A 26,236-nucleotide genomic window follows, 5' to 3' on the forward strand; every position below is an offset into this window, starting at 1 on the left:
AGACAGTTAAGCAGAGGCAATCCACAGCAGTGAATATTGTCATTATCTTAGGAGAAATTAGATAAAGCTTCAACATAAGAAGTCAAGTAATAATAATAGACTCATAAAACAGAAGAATAAAGAAAATATAAAAGCAGAGTTAAGGAACTAGAAAAGAGAAAAAAATAGAATTGAAATTTCAGAGAACTGATTCTTTAAAATAAACCAACTAAAGTAACCCTCAGCTAATCTAATTAGATGAACAGAGAAAACCATTCTGAAATCCACAATGAAAATAGAGTCATAACAACTATAAATGAGAGTTAAGACACTTTGGGAAAATTCTAAGTACAGATGGCTCTCCGGATATGTGGGTTCTACATATGCAAATTCAACTAGACTGGTACTGAAAATATTTGAAAAAATTATGTCTGTACTGAACATGTACAGACTTTTCTTGTCATTATTCCCTAATCAATTTAGCATAACAATGTAGCATTTAGATTGCTTTGGTATTACAAGTAATCCAGAGATGATGTAAAGTATACTGGAAGATACGCAGAGGTTATATGGAAATACTATACAATTTTATATAAGGAATAGTATAATTTTATATAATCTGCATTTGTAGATTCTTTTATCTGCTGAGATGCTCTGCAGATTCTGAGAGACGGCTGTATATTTTTATACTAATAGTTTTGAAAATCTTTTTGAAATGGGCTAACTAAAAGGAAAAGAGAAATATCAGAACTGTCTCAAGAAGCATCAGAAAGCTACGAAAGAAACAGGAGAATTATCAGAGAATTACCACCAAAGTAAGAGCTGCATATGGAGGCAATTTCCTAAAATTTCAAAGAATAAGTAATTCCCAGGATACATATACCATTCCATAGCAGAAAATGAGTTAAAAAGTAGGGAACCTTGATTTTTATAGAGCTAGAATTACCTTACCACCAAAATCTGATAAAGGCCACCCATACATGCAAATCTTAATTATGAGTTGAATATATGTGCAGGATCGTAAATAAATAATACCAAATGGAATCTAACCACATATTAAAATATTAAGTCATGAGAGACGGTGGACTTTATTACAAGAATATGGAGAGTTCAACATTAGGAAGTCATTAATAATCATTGTATCGATAGGCAAAATTAAGGCCCTTTCAATAGGCACAGAAAAGTATTTGGTAAAATTCAGTGTCTACTGGTGGCTCATAGGAATCAGTAACATATTGTAAGTAAAAAGAGTTTTCTTAATATTAGAATATCTCTCAAACCAACAGCCAGCGCCTAAAAGATCTCTTCACCTCCAGATATTGTATCTGTATTTCTCAGTATTCCTAAGTACGTTTGCCTGGGGAGAGGGCCCATAGTTTATTGTCTAGAGAGTACCGAAGGCCTCTGGCTCTGTGACTCCGCGTAAGCTCAGATACTGGGAGGAAGCCGCAGGCATCCCTTTTGACAGAGACAGTAAAAGACTCACCATTATCATGTAACACTGCTCCGTGGAGTCTAACCATTTCCATGTCAACAAAAGAACTCATTCATTTTAGAAAGTAGACAAAATGATCATTTTTATCATGTGTGACTGATTAGTTAGAACCCATGAAGGAAACCAATGGAAAAGTTAGAGCCATCAGAAAAACCCAGTAAGATAGCAGCAACTATTTAGAAAATCTAAGTTAAGTGGAAGAAATATTCACATTCACAGCACTAAAAAATTTATTGCAACTAAGAGTAAACTATAGACATATTAAATAATAAATAATAAAGGTTTAAATAATAAATAAATAATAAAAATGTCTTAAGTAAATTTATTATATCCTTGGATAAAAAGTTAATACTATAGAGATATCAGTTCCCTTCTCTAAAATTAATTTTAATGAGAGTCTAATAAAAATTCCAGAAAAATATTTGTTTAGAACTGGATTTAATGTTTCAGAGTTTCATCTGGGTAAGGCACAGTGGTGCTCATCTGTAATCCCAGCTATTTGGGAGGCCAAGGCAGGAGGATTGCAAGTTAAAGGCCAGCTTGGGCAACTTAGTGAGACCTCAAAATAAAAAATAAAAAGGGCTGGGGATGTAGTTCAGTGGCACCTAGAGTATTTGCTTAACCAGAAAACTCCTCATAGACTGACAAATGTCTTCCTTCTTGTTCTTTTCTCCTGGAGTTTTCTTTCCATACTTGCCTTTGTTCTCTTTTCTCTCTCTCCTCTCTTACCGCTCTAATCCTCTGTTTGCCTTTTTTCCTTTATTCATTTTTGGTCTTCTCCACTCCCTTTCTTCTTCTCGGGTCCTTCTCTCTTCACTCTCCCCTTCCTCTCCCCCCTTTTTCCCGCTTCCTCTTCCTTTGCGGTCCCTCTGCTCCTTCACTTGTTCCTGATCCCTTTCTCATCCCCGCACGTGACAGGTCTACGACACACAACTGGAGAATGTGGAGGCTTTCGGGGGCCTGTGTGACTTTTGTAACACCTTCAAGCTCTACCGGGGCAAGACTCAGGAGGAGACAGAAGATCCATCTGTCATTGGGGAATTTAAAGTGAGTCCTTGAAGACACCCTGCCTAGCCTAGGACTGTGGCGCTGCAGCCCTAAGGGGGAGCGGAAGGGCTAGAACCACAATGGTGACCTTGGTGCTGATACTGGTGACCATGTGGGGTGGAGGAGGGTGTGAGGCTGCTGATAAGAGGATCAGACAGTGACAATGGGATGGCTCTGGGCTGAATGATCTCCATGGCGGTGACTCTTATAGAGAGGTGAGAGTAATGGTCATAGAGGTTAAGGTGTTGGTGACACTGTTAAAAATGAAAGTTAACCTTTCATCCTTTTTAGGGCCTCTTCAAAATTTATCCCCTCCCGGAAGACCCAGCCATCCCCATGCCCCCAAGACAGTTTCACCAGCTGGCTGCACAGGGGCCCCAAGAGTGCTTGGTCCGTATCTACATTGTCCGTGCATTTGGTCTGCAGCCCAAGGACCCCAATGGGAAGGTAATATTCTTAGAGCCCCAAGTTCCCCCCAAATAAAAGTTGGGTTGCAAATGGCCTGTGGAAGCTGTGCACGGTCTCTGCCCCAGGGAGTCACAGTAAGCCGCTGGGGGCAACCGGATAAACCCACACAGACTCGAGATGTAACTGGATGGAGTTTAGCAAGGTCCAAATGCCCTAGGAGATTTGAGAAAGGAAAAGTCAATATAAGACTTTGGTAAATGGGAAAGACTTCCAGGAAGGAACAGGACTCATTAGCGCAGATGGTGTGTTCATAGGCTAGGAGGGAGAAGAAAGTAGTGTTTTAAGAATGGTCAAAAGGATAGACAAAAGCTTGAAAGGAGATTGCTTAATTCACGTGTATAACAAGATGTTGGTTGGGACTGGACTTTGTAGGGCTTGGGTGGTGGTTGGGAAGGGGTGAAGGAGGGGAGGAACAGGATTAGTAACGGCTATGTCTGGTCATGATGGAGTCAGAGGCAAAGGAGAACCAGGAATACTTGTCCTGCCTTTATTTAAAATTTTGATATTTTGTTCATCATGGACTTTTGGCACTGATTTTCATTTCTTAAAATACTGCAATGAAGTATTTATCTTGATTACTGAGTTTTGGGGCCCTCCCTTGAGTTTTGTGCCTGAGGCAAGAGTCTGGGCTGTCTCACCCTAGTCCTGGCCAGAGATGGAAGACAGAGATTGGAAGGAGGGAGGAGTCCAGGGAGACCGCAGGGTAGGGGGCAGAGAAAAGCTGGAAAGAGAAAGAAGAAAGCAGAGGGGACAGTTGGAGTTTAGTGATACAAGGCTAGGGTCCTGTCCTGTCTTCTAAGTTGGATTCAGGCTCAGCGCACATCGCTGAGGCGTGAGTAGGGGCTTGGCACTCCACTTCCTCAGCCCTTAGGGCTGAGAGGTCATATGATCCCAGGGAAGAATGGCATAGCCCTGAGCCTTGGCACTGCAGATGGCCTCCAGGACATGGCTAACAGGCTGGCCCATATCCTTCAAGCATTCTCAATGCCAGACTCACCCTGGGCCCTCCCTGGCTGCAGCTGCTCCTGGAGGATGGCTGAAGTCTGCTGCTGCTTGTAGGTGGCATCCAGGACACCGGCCTGGGTCAGCCTAGGTGGACAAAGTGGGACATCTTTCTCCCTTTCCATCTGCTCGAGCAGAGGTCACAGGAACTCCAGCCTGACCTAGTTCCATGTGGTTCCAGTATATTGTGTGTCCAAGGGTAGGGGCCCAGCCCCCACTTGCCTGTTCCAGTGCAGCAGTGGATCAAGAGTATACAGGGATTGGGCGTCCCACTCACCTGACTGCAGCTGAGGCTGGAAACCCAGATGGGGGGCCACGTGGTGTTCAGGCTGGGACCCCTGGCCTGGCAGTACACTATCCACATCCGAGCTTCCAAATGGCTGGACCCTCATCCCACTGGGAGACTGGAGACTTAAGAAGGCCCAAAGAGAGTGGACAGTGATCTCATGAGTTTCTGTATCCTCCTCCAGTGCGATCCTTACATCAAGATCTCCATAGGGAAGAAATCAGTGACTGACCAGGATAACTACATCCCCTGCACCCTGGAGCCTGTGTTTGGAAAGTAAGCAGGGAGCCGTTTGGTCTTGGGGTGGAGAAGCCAGTCTGGATAATCCACAATCTAGCGGGCAGATGTGGCTGCCATTGGTCAGCCCTAAATTTCTTTCCTAAATCTTGCACATTCAAGGGTGTAGCCTCAGCTAGCCCTTCTTTATGTGCCAAAAACTTGAGTCCTGGAAGATGCTCCTAGTTAAACAGATAAACAATTGCCTCTAAAATAAAAAATCTACACGAAAGCTCAGAAGATGCATTTGTTAACTCATTTTTTTTACATAAACTTTTTCTTTGAAATAATTTTAGGCTTACGGAAAAGTTACATAGATAGCATGGAATTCTCATAAACCCTTAACCCAGCTTTCCCCACTGTTAACATCTTACCTAACATGGTACACTTGCCCAAATGAGGAAATTGACATTGGGGCATTACTAGTAACCTCATCCTAGACTCTCTTAGTAATTCGCCAGTTTTCTATTCATGTCTTTGTAGTGTCCAGAGCCAGTCCAGTACAACATGGTGCATTAAGCAATTACTCTTTTAATGTCCTGCATGTGTCTGTAGTGGATAGCTAGGGAAGGCTCTACATTTGACCAAGACAGTCTAATGATTCAGGAATGAAAGAACAAGAGAAGGAAGAACCAATGCACATGGCGTGGGAGCCTGCATCACTGATTGGTTGTGAGCTTGTTTGGGTTGGGGGAGGCTGGTGGCTATTTTTCAAGTGCCTTCAGAAGCCGCCTATTCTGATATTGTCAAGTAACATATTGAGTACATAAACCGGTGTCTGTCTGGACCCAGTCAGCCTGGGAAAATGCAGTTTTCACAGTCCTGGTCAGCAACGAGCCACCATCAATGGTAGGAAGATGGAGGGCGATAGAGCAGAGCTCTGGTGAGCTCCAGTGTTTGGTACAGGGCCATCAGCCAGCAGTAGTGGGCAGTGGATGGGTCTATTCTGCAGTGTGTGTGTGTGTGGGGGGGGAGTATATGCATGGATGTGCCCAGGGCACGTCTGGGAGTGAGAAGAGAAAGGCATCTCTTCCACTGTCATGCCCCATCTTCCCCAAATCACAGTTCAAAGCCGGCATACCTGGTGCTTTGAGCCTCCCTTAGCTCACAGCAGGAGCAACTTTGTTGGCTGCCAGTGCCCACTGATCCTCTGGCTGACCTTCCCCCTTTCCTTAGTGGACATGGCAGTGGGCAGGTTAATTTCCTTTCCACTGTAAAACTGAGACACTTTATTTTTTTATTATTATTTTTTAATTGGTGCATTGTAATCATATATCACATTGGAATACAAGACTTGAGAGGATATACAAGCACACATCATCGAATTAGCCCTCATCCAGTCCCCATCCCATTCCCTCCCCCTCCCTCGATCCCATGCTTGTCTGGTGATTAACTTTGATATATTTGTTTATGTACCTCCTGTGTTTTAAAGAGGCTCCATCCTCCCCTATTCCATACCCTCTGATTGGTCACCTTAGTTGATTCACTATAGTGCCCTTTTTATAGCTCGACCTCTTCCTGTTGCCCCTTTCCTCCTAGTTTTTGCTGATTAGGGGGAGCATCTGATTTTTATTTTCTGCGATATTTCTCTGTGCATACCATATTGCAAGTACCGATCCCACTCTTGACGGCCCCAGTAGTGGCCTGGCTACCTGGTGGACTGATCTAGACCTCGCTGGCTCAAGCAGTGGCCTTGCCTCATGGGAGGCCCCGATTCTGGTCTCGCTGGCCCCGACACCAGCCTAACCCCTCAGCTGGCTCTGATCCCGGCCTCGGAGGCCCCAGTAGCGGCCTTGCCTCACGGCAGGCTCCGATGCTGGCCATTGGCCCCAGCACCGGCCTAACCCCTTGGCAGGCTCCCATCCTGGCCTCAGAGGCCCCAGCACCAGCCTAACCCCTCGGCAGGCTCCGATCCCTAAAACTGAGACACTTTAAAAAGTCACAGACCCTTAGCCTCAGGGTTGAAGGTGGAGTGCCCATCTGTGAGGACCCGTGAGCACCCTGAAGGCTCTAGGGTAGTACTGCCCCCTTCCCGGGGTCTTGGGTTAGCTGAGTGCAGTGTGTGGGTGCTGCCTGTCCTCTTGCCCTGCCAGATGCTGAGGGACTCGGGGAGCTTGTGTTAGGGAGGGGTTCGGTCCCTGTGCCGGCTGCCTTGTTGTCTGGACACTCTGGGTGGCAGATGTTTCAAGTCACTTGGTTCTTTGTGTGTGCTTTTCAGGAGATCCAGAGCTCCCTCTGAGCCTCTCCCCACTCCTCCTGGGTGTGGCAGATGCTGCCTCCTTTAGCTGCCCCCACAGCCCCCTGTGTTTGGATGGTCCACTTTATGGTCCCTGGCTGTTAGAATCCTGTGAGGTCCTATAGGACAGGATTCAGAGCTGATCCTGTCTGGCCTTGAGGCTATGCTCCCACCCCTTTCCACAGGACACACTTGAATTCCTTGTCCAGCTACCAAGAGAAGTGTAACTGCTCCCAGATGTGGCCCCATCCTCCTCCTCTCCACTGCTTTAGCATCCTGGGCATGATGGAGGCAGTGGGCTTATGTCTCCTGCCTGCAGGAGACCCATTTCAAGGCGAGGAGGGAGAATACCTGTCTTGACCCTGATGGCGGTGGGGGTGCAGAGCCTGCAGGAGCTCTCTCCCAAGAAATCTCACAAATCCTCCTTCCATCCCACCAAGAAGTCAGTGTGCAGGCCCCAGTGTCCACAGACTGGGTCCTGGGCCCTATTCTTGTAAATTCCACAGCGCTGGCTCCTGGCTCTGGAGTTTCACATCTCTTGTCTCCTGGTATTGTGGACACTTCAGTTCTAAGATTCAGTTTCATTTCATTTAATATGGAGTCTATCAGGCAGGAACTTGTTGTGTGCTCAACTCAGTTTATTTGGGAAAGACACACACACACACACACACACACACACACACACACACGTGCACATTCACACACCAGGACAAGCCCTCTACAGTAGTGTTGTGAGTAGGTCCACGGGGTGGGGGCTGGCAGCGTACCAAGGTTCACCCTACCTGCAGGATGTTCGAGCTGACCTGCACACTGCCTCTGGAGAAAGACTTGAAGATTATGCTGTACGACTATGACCTCCTCTCCAAGGACGAGAAGATTGGGGAGACAGTCATTGACCTGGAGAACAGGCTGCTATCCAAATTCGGGGCTCGCTGTGGACTCCCGCAGACCTACTGTGTGTATGTGCTTGAGCTGCCTGCTTCGGTGCCAACCTACCCCGCCTGACTATTGGCCGCTGCAGCGAACACTCCAGCTGGTCTCTTCTTGAACCTGGGGCAGGAGGTCTTGTCCTTACTCCACTGAGGAAAGTGAGGCCCAGAGATTATGGCATATAAGTGGTGGGATTAGGGTTTGAGTCTGTTTGTTTGACTCTAAGGACCTGGTCTATTATATATTATAAGCCAGTTCTTTCTTTCTTTCTTTTTTTTTTTTTTTTGTGGATCTGGGGATGGAACCCAGGGGCATTCAACCACGAGCTACGCCCCCTTACCCTCCCCCTGCTCTATTTTTTTAGATTCTTTATTTTGAAACAGGGTCTCACTAAGTTGCAGAGGGCCTCACTAAGTAGCTGAGGTTGTTAATGAACCACGATCCTCCGGTCTCAGCCTCCTGAATGCTGGTGTCACCACCACGCCCGGCTAAGCCAGTTCTTTCTAATGCATCCTTGAGACCTGCAGAAGGCTAGACATCTGGAAGGAGATAGGGAAGAAGGAGGGAGAGGAAGAAAAGGGGGGCATGGCAGCGGGCTCCACCTGGGCCTTAAGGGGAGCTAGCCAATGGATGGCCTGTCCGGGGACCACATGTGTGGACAGCACCCTCTCCCACCATCTTGAATCTTGTTTGGGTCTGATTCTAACTCTGGGAACTGGAAACATCTAAGCCCTTTGTTCTTTGGGCTTCATTTTCTTCATCTACAAAATGGGGACGAGAGATCAGATGGGGAGTCATTTGTGAAAGCGATGAGGGGGTGATGATGTGGGGGGGGCACACGGGGCCATTGCAAGTTCCCCTCCCCGGTCAGTGTCCTTGGAGTAACTCATCTTTGTCTATGCTTGGGCCTCAGCTCTGGACCAAACCAGTGGAGGGACCAGCTCCGGCCCTGCCAGCTCCTCCATCTCTTCTGCCAGCAGCACAGGGTCAAGGCCCCTGTGTACCGGACAGACCGGGTAACATTTCAGGATAAAGAATACACCATTGAGGAGATCGGTGAGCTGCCACGCAACCCCTGACTCACAGCAGGCTCCCTCACCCCTCTGGTCAGGCCTGTTCCTATCATAAAGGCCCAAGTGGACATAACCCACGTCAGAGTGAGACTTGGGGTTTCCCTGGGGCGGCACAGCTGGGCTAAACTGATGCTTGATGTTTTGGGGACCAGTGCATAGCTGTGATGCCATTGTAAAACCTGAGGTCCGGGTGGGGTCCAGCTTAGGGGTCAGGGTGGAGCCAGGGTCAGGGCTCCATCCAAGGCTAAGTTGGTGCCCGTCTAAGGGCAAATGGGGCTGGGTCTGAAGCCATCTTCAGACATCTTCTGCCTTTGGTGGTCAGACTTTGATGAGAGTCTGCAGTACCTTCACTCCAATAAACATTCTCAACTTAGCTCTCATTGGCCTGCCAACTTGACCCTGATACAGCCCCAGCATCCCCTGTGCCCAGCCCAAGTACCTGTCATCCAAAGAGTGGCAGGACCTTGCAGCGCCCCACCCCGCCCCAGGTTCTGCCTGACACTGGTGGCCAAGTCCCGCCACATGCTCCCCATGTGTCTGAGATGCCCACAGGCCTGCGTCGCCCACCAGAGCAGCACAGACTCCTGGAGGTGTTTACAGGCCCAGCTGGCCCCTCATCTCCTGCTTGTTCCAGAGATGTTTGATGTCAGAGCTGGTGCTGAGGTTATAAAAGGGAAATGACAGCTTTGATGCCCCTGTGCCCGAATCCCCCTCCTCCTTCTTATTCTGTTTTCCTGACTCCCACCCCCCACCCCCAATTCTCTTTTCCTTTGGAGCATGCATCTGTTTTAAGGGTCGTCTTATTTCTTTTAGTGGGGGCTGTTGTTCTGTGAGCAACTTTAGCCCAGGGATCAGGGCTCGTGGTCGTAAAACTGTGAGGCCCAATATCTGCTTGATTTTCCAGATTTCTCGGCCATTTGAGGCTGAGAGTGGTTAACAACCTGCCCAGAGTTGCCCAGCCTGGCAGGACAGAGCTAGAGCCCTGGTCCCTGTAGGGTCATGCCCCTTCCTTTGGGATCTGTATGAAGGTGGGCAGGGCAGGTCCAGTGGTGAACAATTACATGTGTGCACATGGGCACACCTGAGCACATGTACCTGAGTGATGCACGTGCATGTGGACCACCATCAGCCCTCAGTCAAGGCCTTGGGCGCAGGGCACCTTTCCTAAGTGGGCGTGTGGCTCCAGCTGCCCGTCTGTCCCGGTGAGGGCCTCTCCACACCTTACGTGCCACATCTGTGAAACAGGGGTGGCATCACCCTGAGCTTCTAGGCTCTTTCTGAGGATTAAATCTGCTAACATCTACAAAGAGCTGTGTGTGGCACGTGGTTTCTACTCTACAAGTATTTGCTTTTATTGCTGTTAATAGAATGAATTACGTGATCCAGAGCATAGCACTAATAGCACTAAGAAACCAGACCTGGGGTATGGGCTGCTGAGGCTCAGAATTGGGAGAAGTCAGGGAGGGCTTCCAGGAAGTGGTGGGTTTGGGCAGGCAAGGAGGAACTGTATTGATGGAAAAGAGGAAGAACCTTCCAGAAGAGGCTGGGTAGAAGCAATGGCAGCAAGGGATCTGGGTGTTTAGGCCCAGAGCCTGGGGAGAGTCAGGTTTCTCTTACAGAGAGTGCTCTGGGCTGGGGCTGAGGCTGCGGGGTGAGCAACTGCCCACAACCCTCAGGTCCTCCCGCTCCACCCGGCCCAGGCCAGCCCTGCTGGTTCTCACACGCCCTGCAACTTTGCGATCTCTCTCTGGGACAGAGGCTGGCAGGCTTCCGAACCCACACCTGGGCCCAGTGGAGGAACGCCTGGCCCTGCACGTCCTTCAGCAGCAGGGCCTGGTCCCAGAGCACGTGGAGTCACGGCCCCTCTACAGCCCTCTGCAGCCAGACATCGAGCAGGTAGGACCTGCAGCCTGGGCCCGGAGTCCTTGAAGCCCAGAGAGCCCCACCCAGGGAAGCAGAGCATCCAGAGGACCCGCCAGGGACCCTGGGGTTTGGCCGGTCCCTCCATGACCCATTTCCTCACAGTCCAAATGGTCACCGTTGGTGAACTACAAGGGACCTAAGGTCCTGACCTCCCCTCTGCCTCCTGGCTCGGTGCTAGGAGGTGATTCCCAGTGTCTCCTTCAGCCACCTGGAGCCCCTCTGACTTCTGCCCGCCACTCTGGAGCCCCAGCGTTTCAGCCTGGTCTCCGGGTGTCCCCCCCGCCCACCGCCGGCTGTCAGTGGCTCAGTCTCAGATGGCCAGCCTATGCTGGCAACAGCGGGGTGTTCAGACAGGGTGTCAGCATCCCACTGTGAAATGACAAGGAGACCCAAAGAGACCATCAGTAGGGGGGCAGGGGACCCTCCCGTGCAGGGCAGGTGAGCACAGAGCCGGCTGCAGGCCAGGGAAGGCTTGCTGGACACAGTGAGTTCAGAGCTGGGGCTTGCAGGGAGGGAAGGGAGAGGAGGTTACAGGTGCAGGGAAGGGAAGGCCGGGTGAGCCCCGCAGATGCCTTTGTGAGCGGCAGCTCTCTCGGATGAGGCAGCTTGTTTGCCAGCCTCCCCCAAACAGCACAAGCGGCACACAGTTCTCTTGCCCTCCGGTATGGTGACCCCTTAGAAGTGACATAACCACGTGACTTCAATCCCCCTCCTCAGGGGATAGAAATCCTGCTTGGCTTTTGGAGGGCGGGAGGGGCTGGGCAGGTAGAGTGTCTCCTGGCATGAGGACCCTCCGAGCCCCCTTACTAAACCCTGCTGCCTGGTTGTTCACGGTGTTGCCTGCCCATGCCATTCCCGCTGCAAAGGGAGGGTCTGCTTATGGGTCAGCATCTCTGAGGGGCCTGCCCAGGTCAGGGGCAATAGGCTCCCCTCTGCAGCGGCCCTACAGTCTCTCTCCCCACAGGGCAGTGAGGTCCTTCTTGGAAGGGCCTGGGTTGTCTGTCCAGTTCCCTAAATGGCTGGCACAGAGCCACAGTGTGATAGCTGGGTTGAATGCAGAGGCTGGAGAACAGGCTCCTGTCTCCACAGGGGAAGCTGCAGATGTGGATTGACCTGTTCCCGAAGGCCCTGGGGCGGCCTGGACCTCCCTTCAACATCACCCCACGGAAAGCCAGAAGGTGACGGATCCAGCCACGGGCTCTGAGCTGAGCTGGAGGCAGGAGGGACCCAGTGGCTCTGGGCGGGTCTGGGAGGTCACCCTTTGGCCACCCGGGCCTGGGAGTATAGCTCTTGTGTGGGCCTGTTCCAGTGTCCAGCAGGCGGACAGCAGGCCTTCCTGGACCACCCTCTGGTGGAGAATCCCTGTGGGTTTGAGTTGTGCTCTTTTCCCTCAGGTTTTTCCTGCGTTGTATTATTTGGAACACCAAAGACGTGGTCCTGGACGACCTCAGCATCACTGGAGAGAAGATGAGCGATATTTATGTGAAAGGGTAGGGCGCCACCACCCTCCCACTTGTGCCAGCCCTCGGGGTCCTCCACTCCTTCAGCAGAGACCAGCACGGGGAAGGGAGAGCAGCAAGCTTCGAAGGAGGGCCTCACGGGGCGCCCTCTGCCTTTGGGGAGTCAACCTCCCAGCCGATTTTTTTTGCACTCATCTTTGGGCTAAAACTACAAGATGTGAGGATGCCCATGGAGAGTGGCTGAGAATTTACACCATTTTCCAATTTAGTGCATTTTGGGCATCATGGAGATTTCCTGGGCATTCTATTCGAGATGTCCTTTACCAAGTTCATTTACCTTCATAATTCCTCATTGGCCCAAGTGGGGGGCTGTATGTTGTGGAAATCTTAATGAGAAATGTCCTCTACCCGTGTACACCTAGCTGGATGGTCGGCTTTGAAGAATACAAGCAGAAGACAGACGTGCACTACCGCTCACTGGGGGGCGAGGGCAACTTCAACTGGAGGTTTATCTTCCCCTTCGACTACCTGCCGGCCGAGCAAGTCTGCTCTGTTGCCAAGAAGGTGAGCGCCTCCTCGGCCTCCTGCTCCTGGCCCCGGGCTTTATACTGCCAGGAAGATCCCCCTGTCTCTTCCTGCCAGCCTCCCCATCAACACTTCTCTGTCATTTTGACCCTTCGTGGAGTCTACCCTGGCCTTCCTGCCTCCAGAGCCATCCACCTCTGCACTCGCCTCTCTTTCCTCTTCCCTCTCGCTGTTGTCAAAAGCATTGCTGCCACCCATGACCACCCACAAGCACACAGTGTCACATCCATCCACACCCTGCAGTCACTGCCCCAGGCAAACCAAGTGTCAGGATGGGGCCCTGGGTCTGAGTGGGAAGAGTAGGGAACCTCAGCACAGCCATCAGAAGGGCAGAAGGGTGCACCCTGTTGGGGAGCTTTCCAAGAGGGCTGGCGCTGTGTGTACCTGGGTTCCCCATAGCACTAGGACCAGCTTGTCTCTTGGGCTGCTGACCTGACCGCTTACAGTGGTGTCTGGTGCCTGTGGCTGTTGTCCCAGACTAAACAGTCACCGGGAGAGACTCTGCCCCTCCAGGCCTGAAGCTTTGTCCTGCTCCCTTCTCCTCCACTTGGGGAGATGGGCCAGCATCAGCCTGTGGGGAGAGGTGGTTGTGGGGACCTTGGTCTCTATATCTCAGCATCTCCGACTTAGGTCTCTTTATCCCTGATATAGGCAAAGTGCAAGGGCAGGTACCTCCCGGTTGTGCCAGGCCAGCCCTTGGGAGGCAACCACCAGAGGAAGGGGGTGCTCCCAATGGGTAGTGAGGGCTTTCTGGTCAGGCCAGCATGGGGTGGAGGGCCCCTTGGAACCTCAGAGCATCCTCATCCTCCCTGGCATTAATGGCCACCTGCTCTCCTGCTCAGGGGGAAAATTCTTCTCTGTGTTTAAGTTCTTCTGGTCTGGTTTGCATCTGAGTGGGCTGGAGGCTTCCAGCCTTGAAGTTAGCTCCTTTTCTCTTCCTTCTCTCCCGAGTGGCCACATGGTTCAAGAAGGGAGCTAACATCACACACTTAGGTCACCTCATGCTTCTTCATTCTCTGCTTCGCATCCTCTCTGCCCGATCCTTATCATACAGTACCTAGGCTCATCTGCATTTTGGAGAAACCAAAATATTCTTTTGAACGTCCTGAACCTACAAACAATAGAAAATTTGGAGTAAGCCATGGTGAATGGATTCTTGGACCCAGGGATCACGACATAGTACCTGCCCCAAAGCAGAATTTAGTGACACGGTTCTGTGACATCAAGGAAAATCCAGACTGTGTAGGTTTAGTTTCCCTTTCATTTGTGCAGTGTGTGTGTCTATCACAAGCTTGTTTCTATAACAGGGCTGCATCTCCTCCCTGTCAAACAGGTCTGGTCCAAACGCTTCCCATTTGCTTCAGACAGGGGACAGGAATAGTGGGTCCGGGAATAAAGAGAGGAGGACCAAGGCATGGTGTACACCATCTCGGGCCTTGGCACAGATGGGGAAACTGAGTCTGAGAGATGCACATTGGCCACTCAAATGAGAAGCAGCTTCTTCCCCATGAGAGGTGCGGATGTTGCAGGGAGGGGTGGCAGGAGGGCATGTTCTTGATTTTTTTCTATGCAATAAAAGGAAAAAGAGAATCTGACACTGTGGCAGGTGATTTGAGACAAAAGGTGAGCAGGAGTTGTTAATGCTGAAAGATAAATCTACATGGAGGAGGGGTGAGACAGTGCTAATTGGTGGTACAGAAAAGGGTTACCTGGCAGCTCTGAGGGCTCAGAGACCCTCAGCAACTCAGGAAGATCTTGTTTCGAATAAAAAATAAAATGGGCTGGGGGTATAGTCTGGAGCCAGAGTGCCCTGGGTTCAATCCCCAGTAAAAAAAAAAAAAAAAAAAAAAAAAAAAGTACTTAGGGTGGCTCTATCCCAGCATGGATGGAGTTTCACCTCTTCATGGAGGGAGAAGGGGAGAGTTGGACTGGCCCAGAGGAAGGGACAGCCTGAGGGCTTGGATGTGGAGGAAAACCACGGTGGGAGCAGAGGCATGGGGGATGTTGGAGAAGAGGAAGAGGAGTCAAGGAGGGAGAGGAGGAGGAGGGATGGAAAGTGCCTTCTGATCTCAGGCCCTGGCAGGGGGAGGGTGGCTGGAGGCAGGGGCTGAGAAGGTGGGAAGAGCGGAATGCAGGCCCGCCAGCTGGCTCTGAAGGGAGCCAGGAAGGCAACAGGGCCGCGTGCTCCTCTAGGGGAGAGGATGCTGGGAGGCAGGTGGAGCTGCGCCCACACCAGGGCACCAATTAGCTGGTCTGGGCTGCAGGAGGAGTGTGAGTAGGCGAGTACAGGGACCATGCCGCCTCTGGGCTCCCTGGGCCTGCCGCAGAGCCAGCCCTCTGCCATGGGGTTCGGGGCCTCTGGCAGGCAGGCCCTCCAGGGACCCCATTAACCAGACGAGACTGTCATAAAGTACAAGGTCTCCTTTCATCCGGCTGCTTTGAACCACTGCGGGTTGTCCCGGCCCAGCTCCCCACCTGGAGCCCAGCACACCCACCGGGGTCTGCAGCGCGTCAGGCACCCACCCCGCAAATAAACAGCTAGTAAAAGGGCCCAGGCCGGGAGCATAATGAGTGCCGGGGACCTGGGGGGGCTCATTCCCCAGGCTGAGCCCCCACCCAGCTGCTCCCACCAGGGGCCGTTTGAACCTCTGGCTCATTACTGAGCCTATAAACCAGGCTGGCCAGAGGAACGAAGGCTGCTGGCGGCCCTGCAGGCGGGCCTGGAGCTGGCCATAAAAGCTGGCCAGAGGAGGGAGGCACCTGTGGGAGGGCTGAGCCAGGCGGGCCGGGGGGGTACACACCAGACAGCCCTGGGGGCCTGGGGCCCACTGGGGCCATAAGAGTCTTCCCGTCCAGGTGGCAGCCCTGGCTATGGCTGGGACCTGTGTGCAGTGCCCGTTTCTCACAGGGGTGGTCATGGACTTTGGGGTGGCCACCAGGTGGCAAGGCTGGGTCAGTGGGCGCCCAGGGCCAGGCCCTGTGGTCAGCAGTGCTCCTTGTGTCCCAGTAGAGCTTGTCCCTGGAGACTTGGATTTAGCTTCCTGCTCTTGCCTGCCTCTTAAGACTTTTCCAGTCCTTGAGACCTGCCCAGGAAAGTCCCAGCAAGGGAACAGAGAACAAGCCACTGTGAGCCGGAAGCTCTGCCACAGTCTTTTGGGTCCAGTGTGGCCTGGCTCAGGGGCCAGCCCAGCACACAGCTCTGGGTTGCTCCCTGCGGACCCTAGGGGAAGCAGCCCATGATGACCTAGCATGACAGAGCCAGGGCCAGCAGAGAAGGACCCTGCCTGCCTTGCCTTCCAGGGGGAGGGTGGAAACCCAGCAAGGAGCTCGGGTCCTACTGTGCTTAGTTCCTTCTAGTGACAGCCAGGGCAGGTGGGTCTCCCAGGTGTGGGGTTGAGAGCAGGACCCTGGAGTCTTCCTGCTGGGGTCTGAGTTGCACTTGCTGTTTCCTGCCATGTGACCTTGGACAAGGTACTGGCTTTGGTCCTCTGCTGAAAAGACAGTGTCTCCCTTACAGGTTTTGGAAGGATAAATGAGTTCACAGTGGCAGAGGGCTGATGCACAGGATGTACAATATTAATATTATTGCTTTTAGCTATTCAACCTTGGGCAAAGTCCTTGGACTCTTTCAAATCTCAGTTTCATCAACTCAGGTGAGGACCTTGGCTTAGAAGTTTGGGAGGCTTAAAGCTGCTGTCTTTAAGCATCTTTTGAGCCTGCACTGTCTTCTGGGATCTGACCTTCTTCCAGGACCTGGCTCTGGCAATACCCCCAGGGTCATTCTACCCCACTTCCTGGCAGCCTTCCATGCTTGAGGGATAATTGCCTCTCCAACTTGGCTTCTCTGCTCTTCCTCAAAACAGGATGCCTTCTGGAGGCTGGACAAGACCGAGAGCAAAATACCAGCACGAGTTGTATTCCAGATCTGGGACAACGACAAGTTCTCCTTTGATGACTTTCTGGGTGAGTCTTCTCTGGTCAGCTCTGTGCTGTGCATGGGGAGCTGGCTCTGCTGCTTGTGTGGACCCTTGAAAAACCCAGCAGCAGGAGCTGACCTCCTTTCTGCCTTCAGGCAGCTCAGGATCACAGGGTCCCCAACACTGAGTATGTCAGAGTGACCAGGGTAGGCCCTCAGCAGAGGTGGCTTGGACCACTGGGCCATGCTGGACAGTGGCAGTCAGGTAGGCAAGGATGAGAGGGTAGCACAGGCCCAGGCCCGCACAGGTGAGGCTGACAGCTTGGTCTCACAACACGATGCTCCCTTGTCTAGATAGACCAGGCCCAGAAATTGAGGGGCTCTAAGCATTGTTCACCCTTGTGCCCAAGAGACTGAAGGAATGAACAAACATGGGCTCCATCTCCCAGCCCCCCATGCAGGTTTCTGGTGGGGCAGGTGAGATGCTGAGCTCGGGGGCTGGGAGCTGGGTTGAGGGATGGTGGGATGGAGGAGGATATCCTTTGGGGTGGGGTGCAGTAGGGTGCTCTGTGAAGGGAGTGAGTAGGCCCTGCCCTAACTGTGAAGGTTAACTCTGGAAAATGTGGTCTATCCATACAATAAGATATCATTCAGCCATAAAAAAGAAATGAGCGGTTGATACACACAACAGCTTGGCTGAACCTTGTAAACATGCTAAGTAAAAGAAGTTGGGTGCAGAAGGAGGAATGTGGTGCAATTCCACAAAATCCACAAATTCCAAAAATCCAAAATTCCAAAAATTCCACAAAATTTGCATAGGCAAATCCACAGAGAGGAAGAAGAGATTAGTGGGGATTGGGGAGAGGGAGAGGGGGGTACTGCTAATGGGTGCAGGGGTTTCTTTTGGGGGGTGATGAAAATGTTCTGGAATTCTATGAGATTTCGTTATGAAAGGGTCAGGTACAAAAATTATGGCACCAAATTTGAATTCTGTCATTTTACTTATTATTCTGTATATGATTCCTGTGGGAAAATTAGTGCAGATAAGCAAAGTACATTGCTGGTGTGAATGTAGAATGATGTAGGTGCTGTGAAAAACATCTTGATGGTTGAATTATCATATAACCCAGCAATTATCATATAACCCAGCAATTCTACTCTTGGCATATACCCAAAAGAATTGAAAATAGAAATTCAGAAATTTGTATGACAATGTTTACTGCAGCATTATCTATAGTCAAAGGTGTAAATGACTCAAGTGTTTTCAGATGAATTGATAAGTAAAGTATATAATTTATATATATATATATGAATAAATAAAATATTATTCAACCATAAAAAGAATATTATTGATGTGGATGACCTTGAAAACATTATACTCAGTGAAATAAGCTGAATACATGGGGACAAATATTGCTTGCTTTCACTTGAGTGAAATATCTAGAAAAGGCAAATTCATGGACACAGAGAGATGACCACGGGCTGTGGGGAGAGAGGAATACTGCTGAATGGGTACAGAGTTTCTACTTGGAGATGGAAACCTTTTGGGAATAGTGGTGAGGATTGTTACTATAATTAATGCTGGTCAACTGTCCATTTAAATATGGTTAAGATGAGCCGGGCGTGGTGGCGCACGCTTGTAATCCCCGTGCTTGGGAGGCGGAGACAGGAGGATCAAGCGGGTTCGAAGCCAGCCACGCTGGGTTAAGAGACCCTGTTTCCAAATAAAAATATAAAATAGGTCTGGGAGTGTAGCCCGGAGGTAGAAGGGCTTCCAGGAACCCCAGTACCACCAAAAATAAATAAATAAATAAATAAATAAATAAATAAATAAATATGGTTAAGATGCTAAATTTTATGCTACATATATTTCACCACAACAAAACAATTTTTAAAAACTGGTGGATGCATTGGGTGCGTGAATGGCTTTGTCCACGGTATGGGGAGTAACTGGAGAGGTGGGTAGCTATGTTAAGGTGAGTTCCTAGGTGGGGATCAGTGGGATGCAGGATTGGATGGGCGGGAAGAAGTACAAAGGGAAAGGGAGGCGGTGGATAGGAGATGGAGAGTCTGTGGGGTGTGACCCAGGGCTAAGCCATGGATAGTAGCCGAGGAGGGGGACAGTGAGTTTTCCTTGAGTGTGCTGCCTCGGGGTAGCCTGAGGCCAAGGAACACCTGTGGTGTCATAGGCTCCCTGCAGCTGGATCTCAACCGCATGCCCAAGCCAGCCAAGACGGCTGAGAAGTGCTCCTTGGACCAGCTGGATGACACTTTCCACCCAGAATGCTTTGTGTCCCTTTTTGAGCAGAAGACAGTGAAGGGCTGGTGGCCTTGTGTGGCAGAAGAGGATGAGAAGAAGATTCTGGCGGTGAGTCTACTCCCCTCCGGCCCCTGTGGAGAGTGTGGAGTTTCCTCTGCAGAAACCAGCAGGGGCATGCATGCCCACCGTTCCTCTCCTTCCTCTCTGTCTCTGTTTTCTAAGGTATCCCTCCTTTTCCCTTCCAATTCTCAGCCTTCCTCATCCTTGAGGCTCGTGTCCCATGGGAAGTCTAGGGAAATAGAAGAATGATCTGCTTATATTCTGCTTATTGGCTTTATAGTGATCTGGGTCCTGGGTTCCCTGTGACCTGCCTGCCTGGGGGATGGAGAGGGCTTGTGTCTCTCCCATTTGAGCAGGACCCTCCCAAGAACCATCCTTGCTCTACTCTCTGCACCATCCTGCCATTCGTCTCCCAGCCCAGAGCAGCTCGGAGAACGCATTAATCTCTGACAGTTTACTTGGAAGCAGCAGGCAGCCATCCAACCCTAAAATGGCCCTTGAAATAAAATATCTTTGTTGTATGAAGAATTATAATAATTAACAAGAAATACTAACACCCCAAAGGAAAAATGAACAAAGGACATGCATAGATAATTCAAATGTCCATTTAACATGAAGAAAAGCTTTATTTCCTCTAGTAATTAAATGAACATTTTAATGTGATTGTTTTGGGCCTACTAAATTAGATATAAAGGAATGCTCCTTGCTGGTGAGGATGCAGAGAGAGCGCCTCATTTGCTTCTGCTGGGAATGTTAGTGGTTTTACTGTGTAGAAAAGTAATTTGGTTACATATAGCAAGAGATTTAACAATATTTACACCATTGGACTCTCTCATCCCACTGCTAAACTCTCTGCTAAAGAAATAACCAGATGAAATTAAAAAATTTAGGTTCTGGGATGTCTGTCCCAGCATTATTTATAATATCAAAGAGTTGGAAACAACCTAAATGAACCAAAATAAGTAGTTTACTAAATAAATTATGGTCAACCATCCACGGAATGTTTTACAGCCATTAGAAACCAAACTTTAAAGAATATATAATTATATAGTGAATTGTATTCCCAAGTGAAAAAAGCAAGCTATAGAACTATGTATACGGGGTGAAAGTTTGTACATACGTGGCTGTGAGGCCCAGAAATGTTGCTAACCCACGTGTTTCCACATAGTGGAAGTGTGGATGGTGGTCTCCTTGCCGTGTATATTTCTGTAGGTTCTAAATGTTTCATAAGGAGCAGGTACTGCCTTTATAATCACAATTCTACAGCTTTAAAAAAAATTCTAAAGTGACCCTATGTTCATCCTGCCTTGGCACCTCTCCAGGCCACTGGGCAGAGCCCCTAACCAGGCCCTGTGTGTCTGCAGGGCAAGCTGGAGATGACCTTGGAGATCGTAGCGGAGAGTGAGCATGAGGAGCGGCCCGCTGGCCAGGGCCGGGACGAGCCCAATATGAACCCCAAGCTGGAGGACCCGAGGTTAGTGGCCAGTGCCTGGTCTGGGAGCACTTGCTGCAGTCACACAGAAATCACGGAGCCACATGGCTCAAAGGGGAACAGACAGGACAGTGTGGTATCAGCGAACACAGGCACCTTGGGCTCCTGTTGGCTGTGTGCTACACCTGATTCATGGGTCTGTTGTGCTGGGGAGCCTTCTCTGCTGCGTAGTTATGATCCCCATTTTAGAGGTGAAGAAACAGTCTCAGCAAAGTTAAATGAGGTCATCCCAGCTGAGAAAGTGGGAAGCTGAGACTCTCTAGCTTCTCTTTGTCAGCCGTGGAGTCAGATCCGGGTCTCTCCCTGCAGTAGCCTGCCTTCTGTGGCTCTCCTTGGGGTCAAAGTGGCTTTCAAATGGCCTGTCAGCCTTTATTTTCTCAGCTGTAAAAATGGGGAGGCCGGGCCCTGTCTTCCCTACACCACAGACCTCTGAGGGAAGCTGGCCAAATGGGGAGATGTGGATACCTCCAGGGCTATTTCTGGGCAGTCACTAAAAGACCATGGGGGCTTGTAGCTGTGTGTGCCCCCACCCCAGCATGCCTGGCACACACAGCTCACTTTATCATCCCAAGTGCCACGGGTGGCCAGAGCAGTGAGAGGGCCCTTGACCCTGGATGTGGGGATCTCTCTGGGAGAAAGAGAAGATAAAGAGTGTGCCATCAAACCTCAGCAGGGCTTGACAGAGTCAAGGCCCACATGCTGTTTGACCTGTGGGCTGACTGAGGGGAGGGTTTTGATGTTCTTGAGAGAATGGGAGAAATCCAGCTTTCTGGATTCCCAACCTTCCACCCCACCCCACCCCAATACTCCCTGGCATGGCCTAGCCACGTGCATCTGGCTGAGGGGCTTGGCCATTCTGGCATCCATCGGCTATCACTTGCCTATGGCAGCTGTCCTAGAGGCTCTGCCAACTCACAAGTCTACGGTGTGATGAACTCCTGGGTCTGGAGGGGAGAGGGCCGTGGGGAAGGCATCCTGGGGGCACGGCTGGGAACCCACCGGGCAGCACCTGAACAAGAGGGCAGTGTGGGCAGGGCCACGCCGCAGTGCAGGCTGGGGAGAGGGGTGCAGGCGCAAAGGGCTGTGTTTAGGAGAGGCTGGGTGGGGGTCTGGAGGTCGGCTAGGTCTGCAGTCACAAGGAGAGCCCTGCAGAGGGAGCCCTGCTGATCCGGGATCTCCTTCCAGGCGCCCTGACACCTCCTTCCTGTGGTTCACTTCGCCATACAAGACAATGAAGTTCATCCTGTGGCGGCGCTTCCGGTGCGCCATCATCCTCTTCATCATCCTCTTCATCTTCCTGCTGTTCTTGGGCATCTTTGTCTACTCCTTCCCGGTGAGCAGGCCTGATGGGGGAGGCACTGGGGCTTGACTTCGGGGGCCCTCAGTCTAATGGGGAGGCTGTCCTTGTCCTTGGTGACTCCCTCAGTCAGATGGAGAGAAGCATATTCTGTCCAGAGGGGAGAGCAGACCTTGCCCTTTGGGAGCCCTTAGTCCAGGGAAAAACTGAGTTCTTGCCTTTGACGGGGAGATACTCTGTTTTCAGCAAGCCCTTAGGACATGTAATGGCAGAAGATGAGGCCCCCTGGGACGGGGTGAGCAGGGGACACTTCTTAAAGGAGGTGGTGGCACTGGGTCTAGTTGGGAAGGGAAGACTTAGATGGCAGGGCAGAGGATTTGGCTGCTCTGCCTGAGGACAACACTTGCTGAGTCCAGAGGAAAGGAAGAGCCAGGGAGCCCAGGGCCCTTCAGGACCTTGGTAGACTGTGTCTGCCTCCTGCCACGGGGCAGGCATGGAGAAGGGGAGGCCCAGGAGCCCTCCTTTGGGTGGTTCACCCGGGGGGTCCCTTTCACTTGGTTATCAGGGCCACATCAGTAGCATACTGTGTAGGGAAAAGGGGCGCAGGTGTCTGCCCTGGCTTTCCTAGCTTGTTAGGGAACCTGATGATGCTCCAGCTGCCTGGTGTCCCTGGTGCTTCAGACCTGGAAGACAGCACAGTGTTTCCAGGTTGGGAAACTGAACCTTCATGTTCTTTAACAACTGTTAAAGCTTTTAAATAGAAACATCTCAAACCTACATGAAAGGAGAGAAGATAGCAGAATCAGTCCCTGGGTGCCCTGTCCTCCCCAGAGAGCGGGAGGAACTGGCTTGAGGCTGCACTGTGACCTGTGCATGGTTTCTGCCCCATGGCTTGGTGTGGGTCTCACTGCAAGCCTTGGGTCTGGCGGCATCAGGCCACCAGCCCAGAGCATTGTCCTTGTAGTTGGTGTTTTGTAAACTCTCCAGGAGGTGGAGAGGGTAGAGACCTGTCTCCCACTGAGAGCTGGGCGCCATCGCTGCCCAGCCAGGTCAGCAGAGTGCGCCCCATTGGAGGAGTCAACACTGCAGACCGCCTTGTAGTCCCTCAGGTCATCAACCGTGAGGAGCAGTGGGGGGTTGCGGGGGTGATGTCCAGGCCATAGCTATCTTCTAGGGCATGGTGACAAAAAGGTCTAGAACCAGGATGACCGATGGGTCTGGCCACAGCCAGCCCCCCGTGATCTCTTGGGGCACCTTGTTGGAACATTTTTCTGGAACTCAGAAGAGTTATGGTCAGTTGGCAAAACTTAACTGTGGTCCAGGGCTGGATCCATGTTGCAGGGACCTAAAGTTTATACAATTTCAGGGACCTTTTTAAATAAAAGCAGTTGAGATTACCAATCCAAAATTAGAGACAGGTCTGTAGACAGGCCTGTGTAAGTGATGTGTCTAGGACCATGGGCTGCCACCAGAGGTGATCTGAGGGGCCCCAGGACCTCTGCCTGGCATTTTCTCACAGGTGAAGCCCAAGCCAGGTCAGAGCAGGTCACAGCTTCCTCTCCTGGCCTTCCCTGCTCTCCTTTGGGGGTATGGCTGCCATTCAGCTAGCAGTGGACACTCCATCAAACAGGCGTAGGTGTCCGGGAGGTGGGGCTGTGTTGCGCACATGAGGAAGGAGATGATGAGGCACTGGGAGGTCGCAGTCTACTGGGAGACATTGAGACCAGAGAATAAAGACAGCCATCATGTCTAAGCAAACGTTCCCTCGGGAAGCTCAGGCTGCAGGGGTTAGGAAGGGAGGGTTGGTACAGACCTTTACTCCTCGAGCGTGGACTGAGGACCAGTAGCATTGGTATCACCAGGGAGCTTGCTGGAATGCAGAGCTGGCCTCAGTCGGCTCAGGGAGGAGCTGCCCTTGGGCACCTTAAGGTTGGAGAAGTGCTGTCGTACCAGACAAAGCTCTGCATTTGAACTCAGGAATGCAAGCTCTACCCGTGACTTCTTGTGTGCCTTTGACAAGGTCCTTCCCACCTGCATGCAGAGGGAGCTGGGCCAGGTCAGCTCCGGGCTTCTGTGACAGTGACTGTGGTCAAGGAAGCTGCATGCAAAGCCAGGCCTCTTGCTTTAGAGCCCAGGGAGGGCAGGAGCAGATCCGAAGTGGCATCAACACTGCTCTGTCCATGCTGGACCCCAGCCCATAGCCAGCTGGCCCTGTCCTCTGAGCCTTTGGGTGGCAGACCCTGGCCTCAGGGATTTGGGGAAGGAGGATCCACTGCCTAGGAGAGGGGAGGAAGGATTCTAGTTTCTACCTGTGATCCTTCCTTATCTGGGGGGGGGGGCAGCCTTAGCCCTGGAGCTGATTAGTACTCCCAGTGTCCTGGTCACAGCCCCTCTCCTGACTCCTGGGCCTCCAACAGAATGGCTCTCCCTTGAGATCTTCTGGAGATTGTCCTATTTAAATACCAACCCTGCCTTCCCTCTCCCAGAGCTGTTGGGGCAGAACCCAGGTGAGGCCCTAAGGATCCAGGGGCCAGCCTGGGATGGAGATGCAGGCTTTTTCTGCAGCCTGGGAAATCCTGCTTCCTTCCACCCAAGTCAGTCTGCCACCTGGCCAGTCCTACGCCTGCAAGGCTGGGCTGGTGCCCCTCATCTGGCTCTCAGCCCAGGGGCAGAGGGCCTACTCGAGCTGCCCCAAGCCCGGCCCCGTGGAGAGGGGCCCAGGGTGGGGCCGCTCCCCTCCAGTTGGCCCAGTCCCTCACCCTCTTGGAAATTCCCCTGGGAGGGGGTGAGGGGGGCAGCCTGTCTGATTCCTCTCGGCTCCCCCTCAGAGCCAGCTGGGAGCAGGGCCAGCGTGGGGAGGCAGGAGGCGATTTGGCGGGGAAGGCCGGCCGGCTTTGTTTCCAGAGTTGGCTTTCCCGGGCCAGCGCTGGGGAACATACTGTCCCAATTAGGAGCCCTGTGTTGTGTTGTGTATGTTTTCATGGTTTTTGGAGGGAGGGGTGGGGAGGGTAGGTTCCTGTCAGTCCTGCAGCAGGCAGAGCTTAATCAAGGACGACCCATCTCTGGCACTGGATTTCAGTGAAGGTCATTCCCTATACCCCGACTCTATCTGGGCCAGAGCGCGGTGACAGTGAGCCCTAGTCTCCCACGTGGGGGGATGTGGAGATGTGGGAGGGGGGAGAATCACAGACCTGCCTTTAGCACCTGGAAGAGTCCAGGCCAGGCTTCCCCTGGCTGGGCCCTCGGTGATCAGAGTCCTCTTGGTGGCTGGTCAGAATGTGAGAGTGGGCCCTGGATGGATGGGAGGGAAGACAGGCCAGTTCAGGTGCCATGGCTCCAGATGGGAGGCTGCGAGTGATTTGGGAGGGTATGGGTCTGCCTAATTGGTGGAAGTGTAGCCAGAATGGAGGCTGAGCCAGGTGTGGGGTGGTAGGTGAGGGTAGGGTGCAGGCAGGGGGTTGCAGCGTCTTCTTTGCTAGCCTCCTGCCTGAAACTCAGCCCCCCAGACCCAGGACAGCCCCTGGGCTCCATCTCCCGCAAAGGGGTCACCATGTGTCCCTGCCTCCTCCCTCCAGAACTACGCTGCCATGAAGCTGGTGAAGCCCTTCAGCTGAGGACCTGCCTGCGCTGGAGAAGGGGGTGCCGGCTGCCCTCCTGGCCCAGGACTGGCCTGCCTGCTCAGCCCAGTTTGGCTGACCTCTCCCAGACCTCTGAGGCCTGATCATCCTGCCAGGGTGGGCGGACAGATGGACGGGCTCCTGCTCTGAGAGTCACTAACATCAAGCCCTGGGATCACCCCGTGTTCATCTCTTTCTCCCCCAACCCAGTCCCCTGTCTGATGATCTCATATGTGTTTCAGTATAAAACAGACTGAACTGCAAAGCAGTGTCTTGTGTGTGTTTGCATGTGCATGTGTGTCTACAGTACCTGAGTGGGGTGGCTCTGCAGGGTGATATGTCTGGCAGGTCGGGTGCAGGTGGGTTGTGACCATTCCTGTATCGCCCTTGGGAGGCAGGAGCAGCCTGGAGGCCAACAGTGGGGTCCCATGGAGCTGGCTGTGCTGGCGTGGGCTTCGAGGCTTGGTGTCTGGCACACTTAGCCTGCATTTTTCATCTCTTCTCCAGAGGACGTCCCCTTACTCACTGCCCCGCCTTACTCAGGGGACCCCTTCCCTTTTCAAGGCTGCCTTTTGCTCCAGTGGGTGGTCATCTGTACCTCCTTGTGTCCTTGCCGAAGACTTCTCACTTTATGAAAACGAGGCATCTATGAAAGGGTTGGGCCAAAAACTGTAACACCCCCCACCTTTGACCTTGACCCTGATGCTGGCTTCCTCATTCTGCTTTAAGATCAGAGCTGGAGAAAGAGACCCTGTGGGGCCACACCTCTCAGGGAACCCAGGGCAGGGAGCAGGGTCCAGAGCACTTCAGGAAGGTCTTTTTGGTGATGGCTCG

At 51.8% G+C, this 26,236-nt stretch overlaps 1 protein-coding gene across 14 annotated transcripts in view; it reads left to right on the plus strand.

Annotated features, from left to right (window-relative positions):
* DYSF (dysferlin) overlaps positions 1-25,399 on the plus strand; it is a gene marked incomplete at both ends in the record, with an annotated part of 231,285 nt that extends 205,886 nt beyond the window's left edge. For all 14 annotated transcript variants that reach the window (XM_080711955.1, XM_080711953.1, XM_080711959.1 and 11 more), the window contains 14 exons: positions 2,393-2,521; positions 2,813-2,968; positions 4,462-4,553; positions 7,578-7,748; positions 8,633-8,775; positions 10,549-10,688; positions 11,805-11,893; positions 12,110-12,205; positions 12,598-12,739; positions 16,624-16,723; positions 18,866-19,044; positions 20,361-20,470; positions 21,674-21,821; positions 25,361-25,399. In XM_080711955.1, the coding sequence (XP_080568081.1) occupies positions 2,393-2,521; positions 2,813-2,968; positions 4,462-4,553; positions 7,578-7,748; positions 8,633-8,775; positions 10,549-10,688; positions 11,805-11,893; positions 12,110-12,205; positions 12,598-12,739; positions 16,624-16,723; positions 18,866-19,044; positions 20,361-20,470; positions 21,674-21,821; positions 25,361-25,399 (1,734 nt within the window). The remainder of the gene's footprint in view (positions 1-2,392; positions 2,522-2,812; positions 2,969-4,461; positions 4,554-7,577; positions 7,749-8,632; positions 8,776-10,548; positions 10,689-11,804; positions 11,894-12,109; positions 12,206-12,597; positions 12,740-16,623; positions 16,724-18,865; positions 19,045-20,360; positions 20,471-21,673; positions 21,822-25,360) is intronic.
* Between the last annotated feature and the right edge of the window lie 837 nt (positions 25,400-26,236).

The sequence above is a fragment of the Muscardinus avellanarius genome (genome assembly GCF_963383645.1).
Source record: "Muscardinus avellanarius genome assembly, chromosome: 15".
NCBI classification, from domain to species: domain Eukaryota; kingdom Metazoa; phylum Chordata; class Mammalia; order Rodentia; family Gliridae; genus Muscardinus; species Muscardinus avellanarius.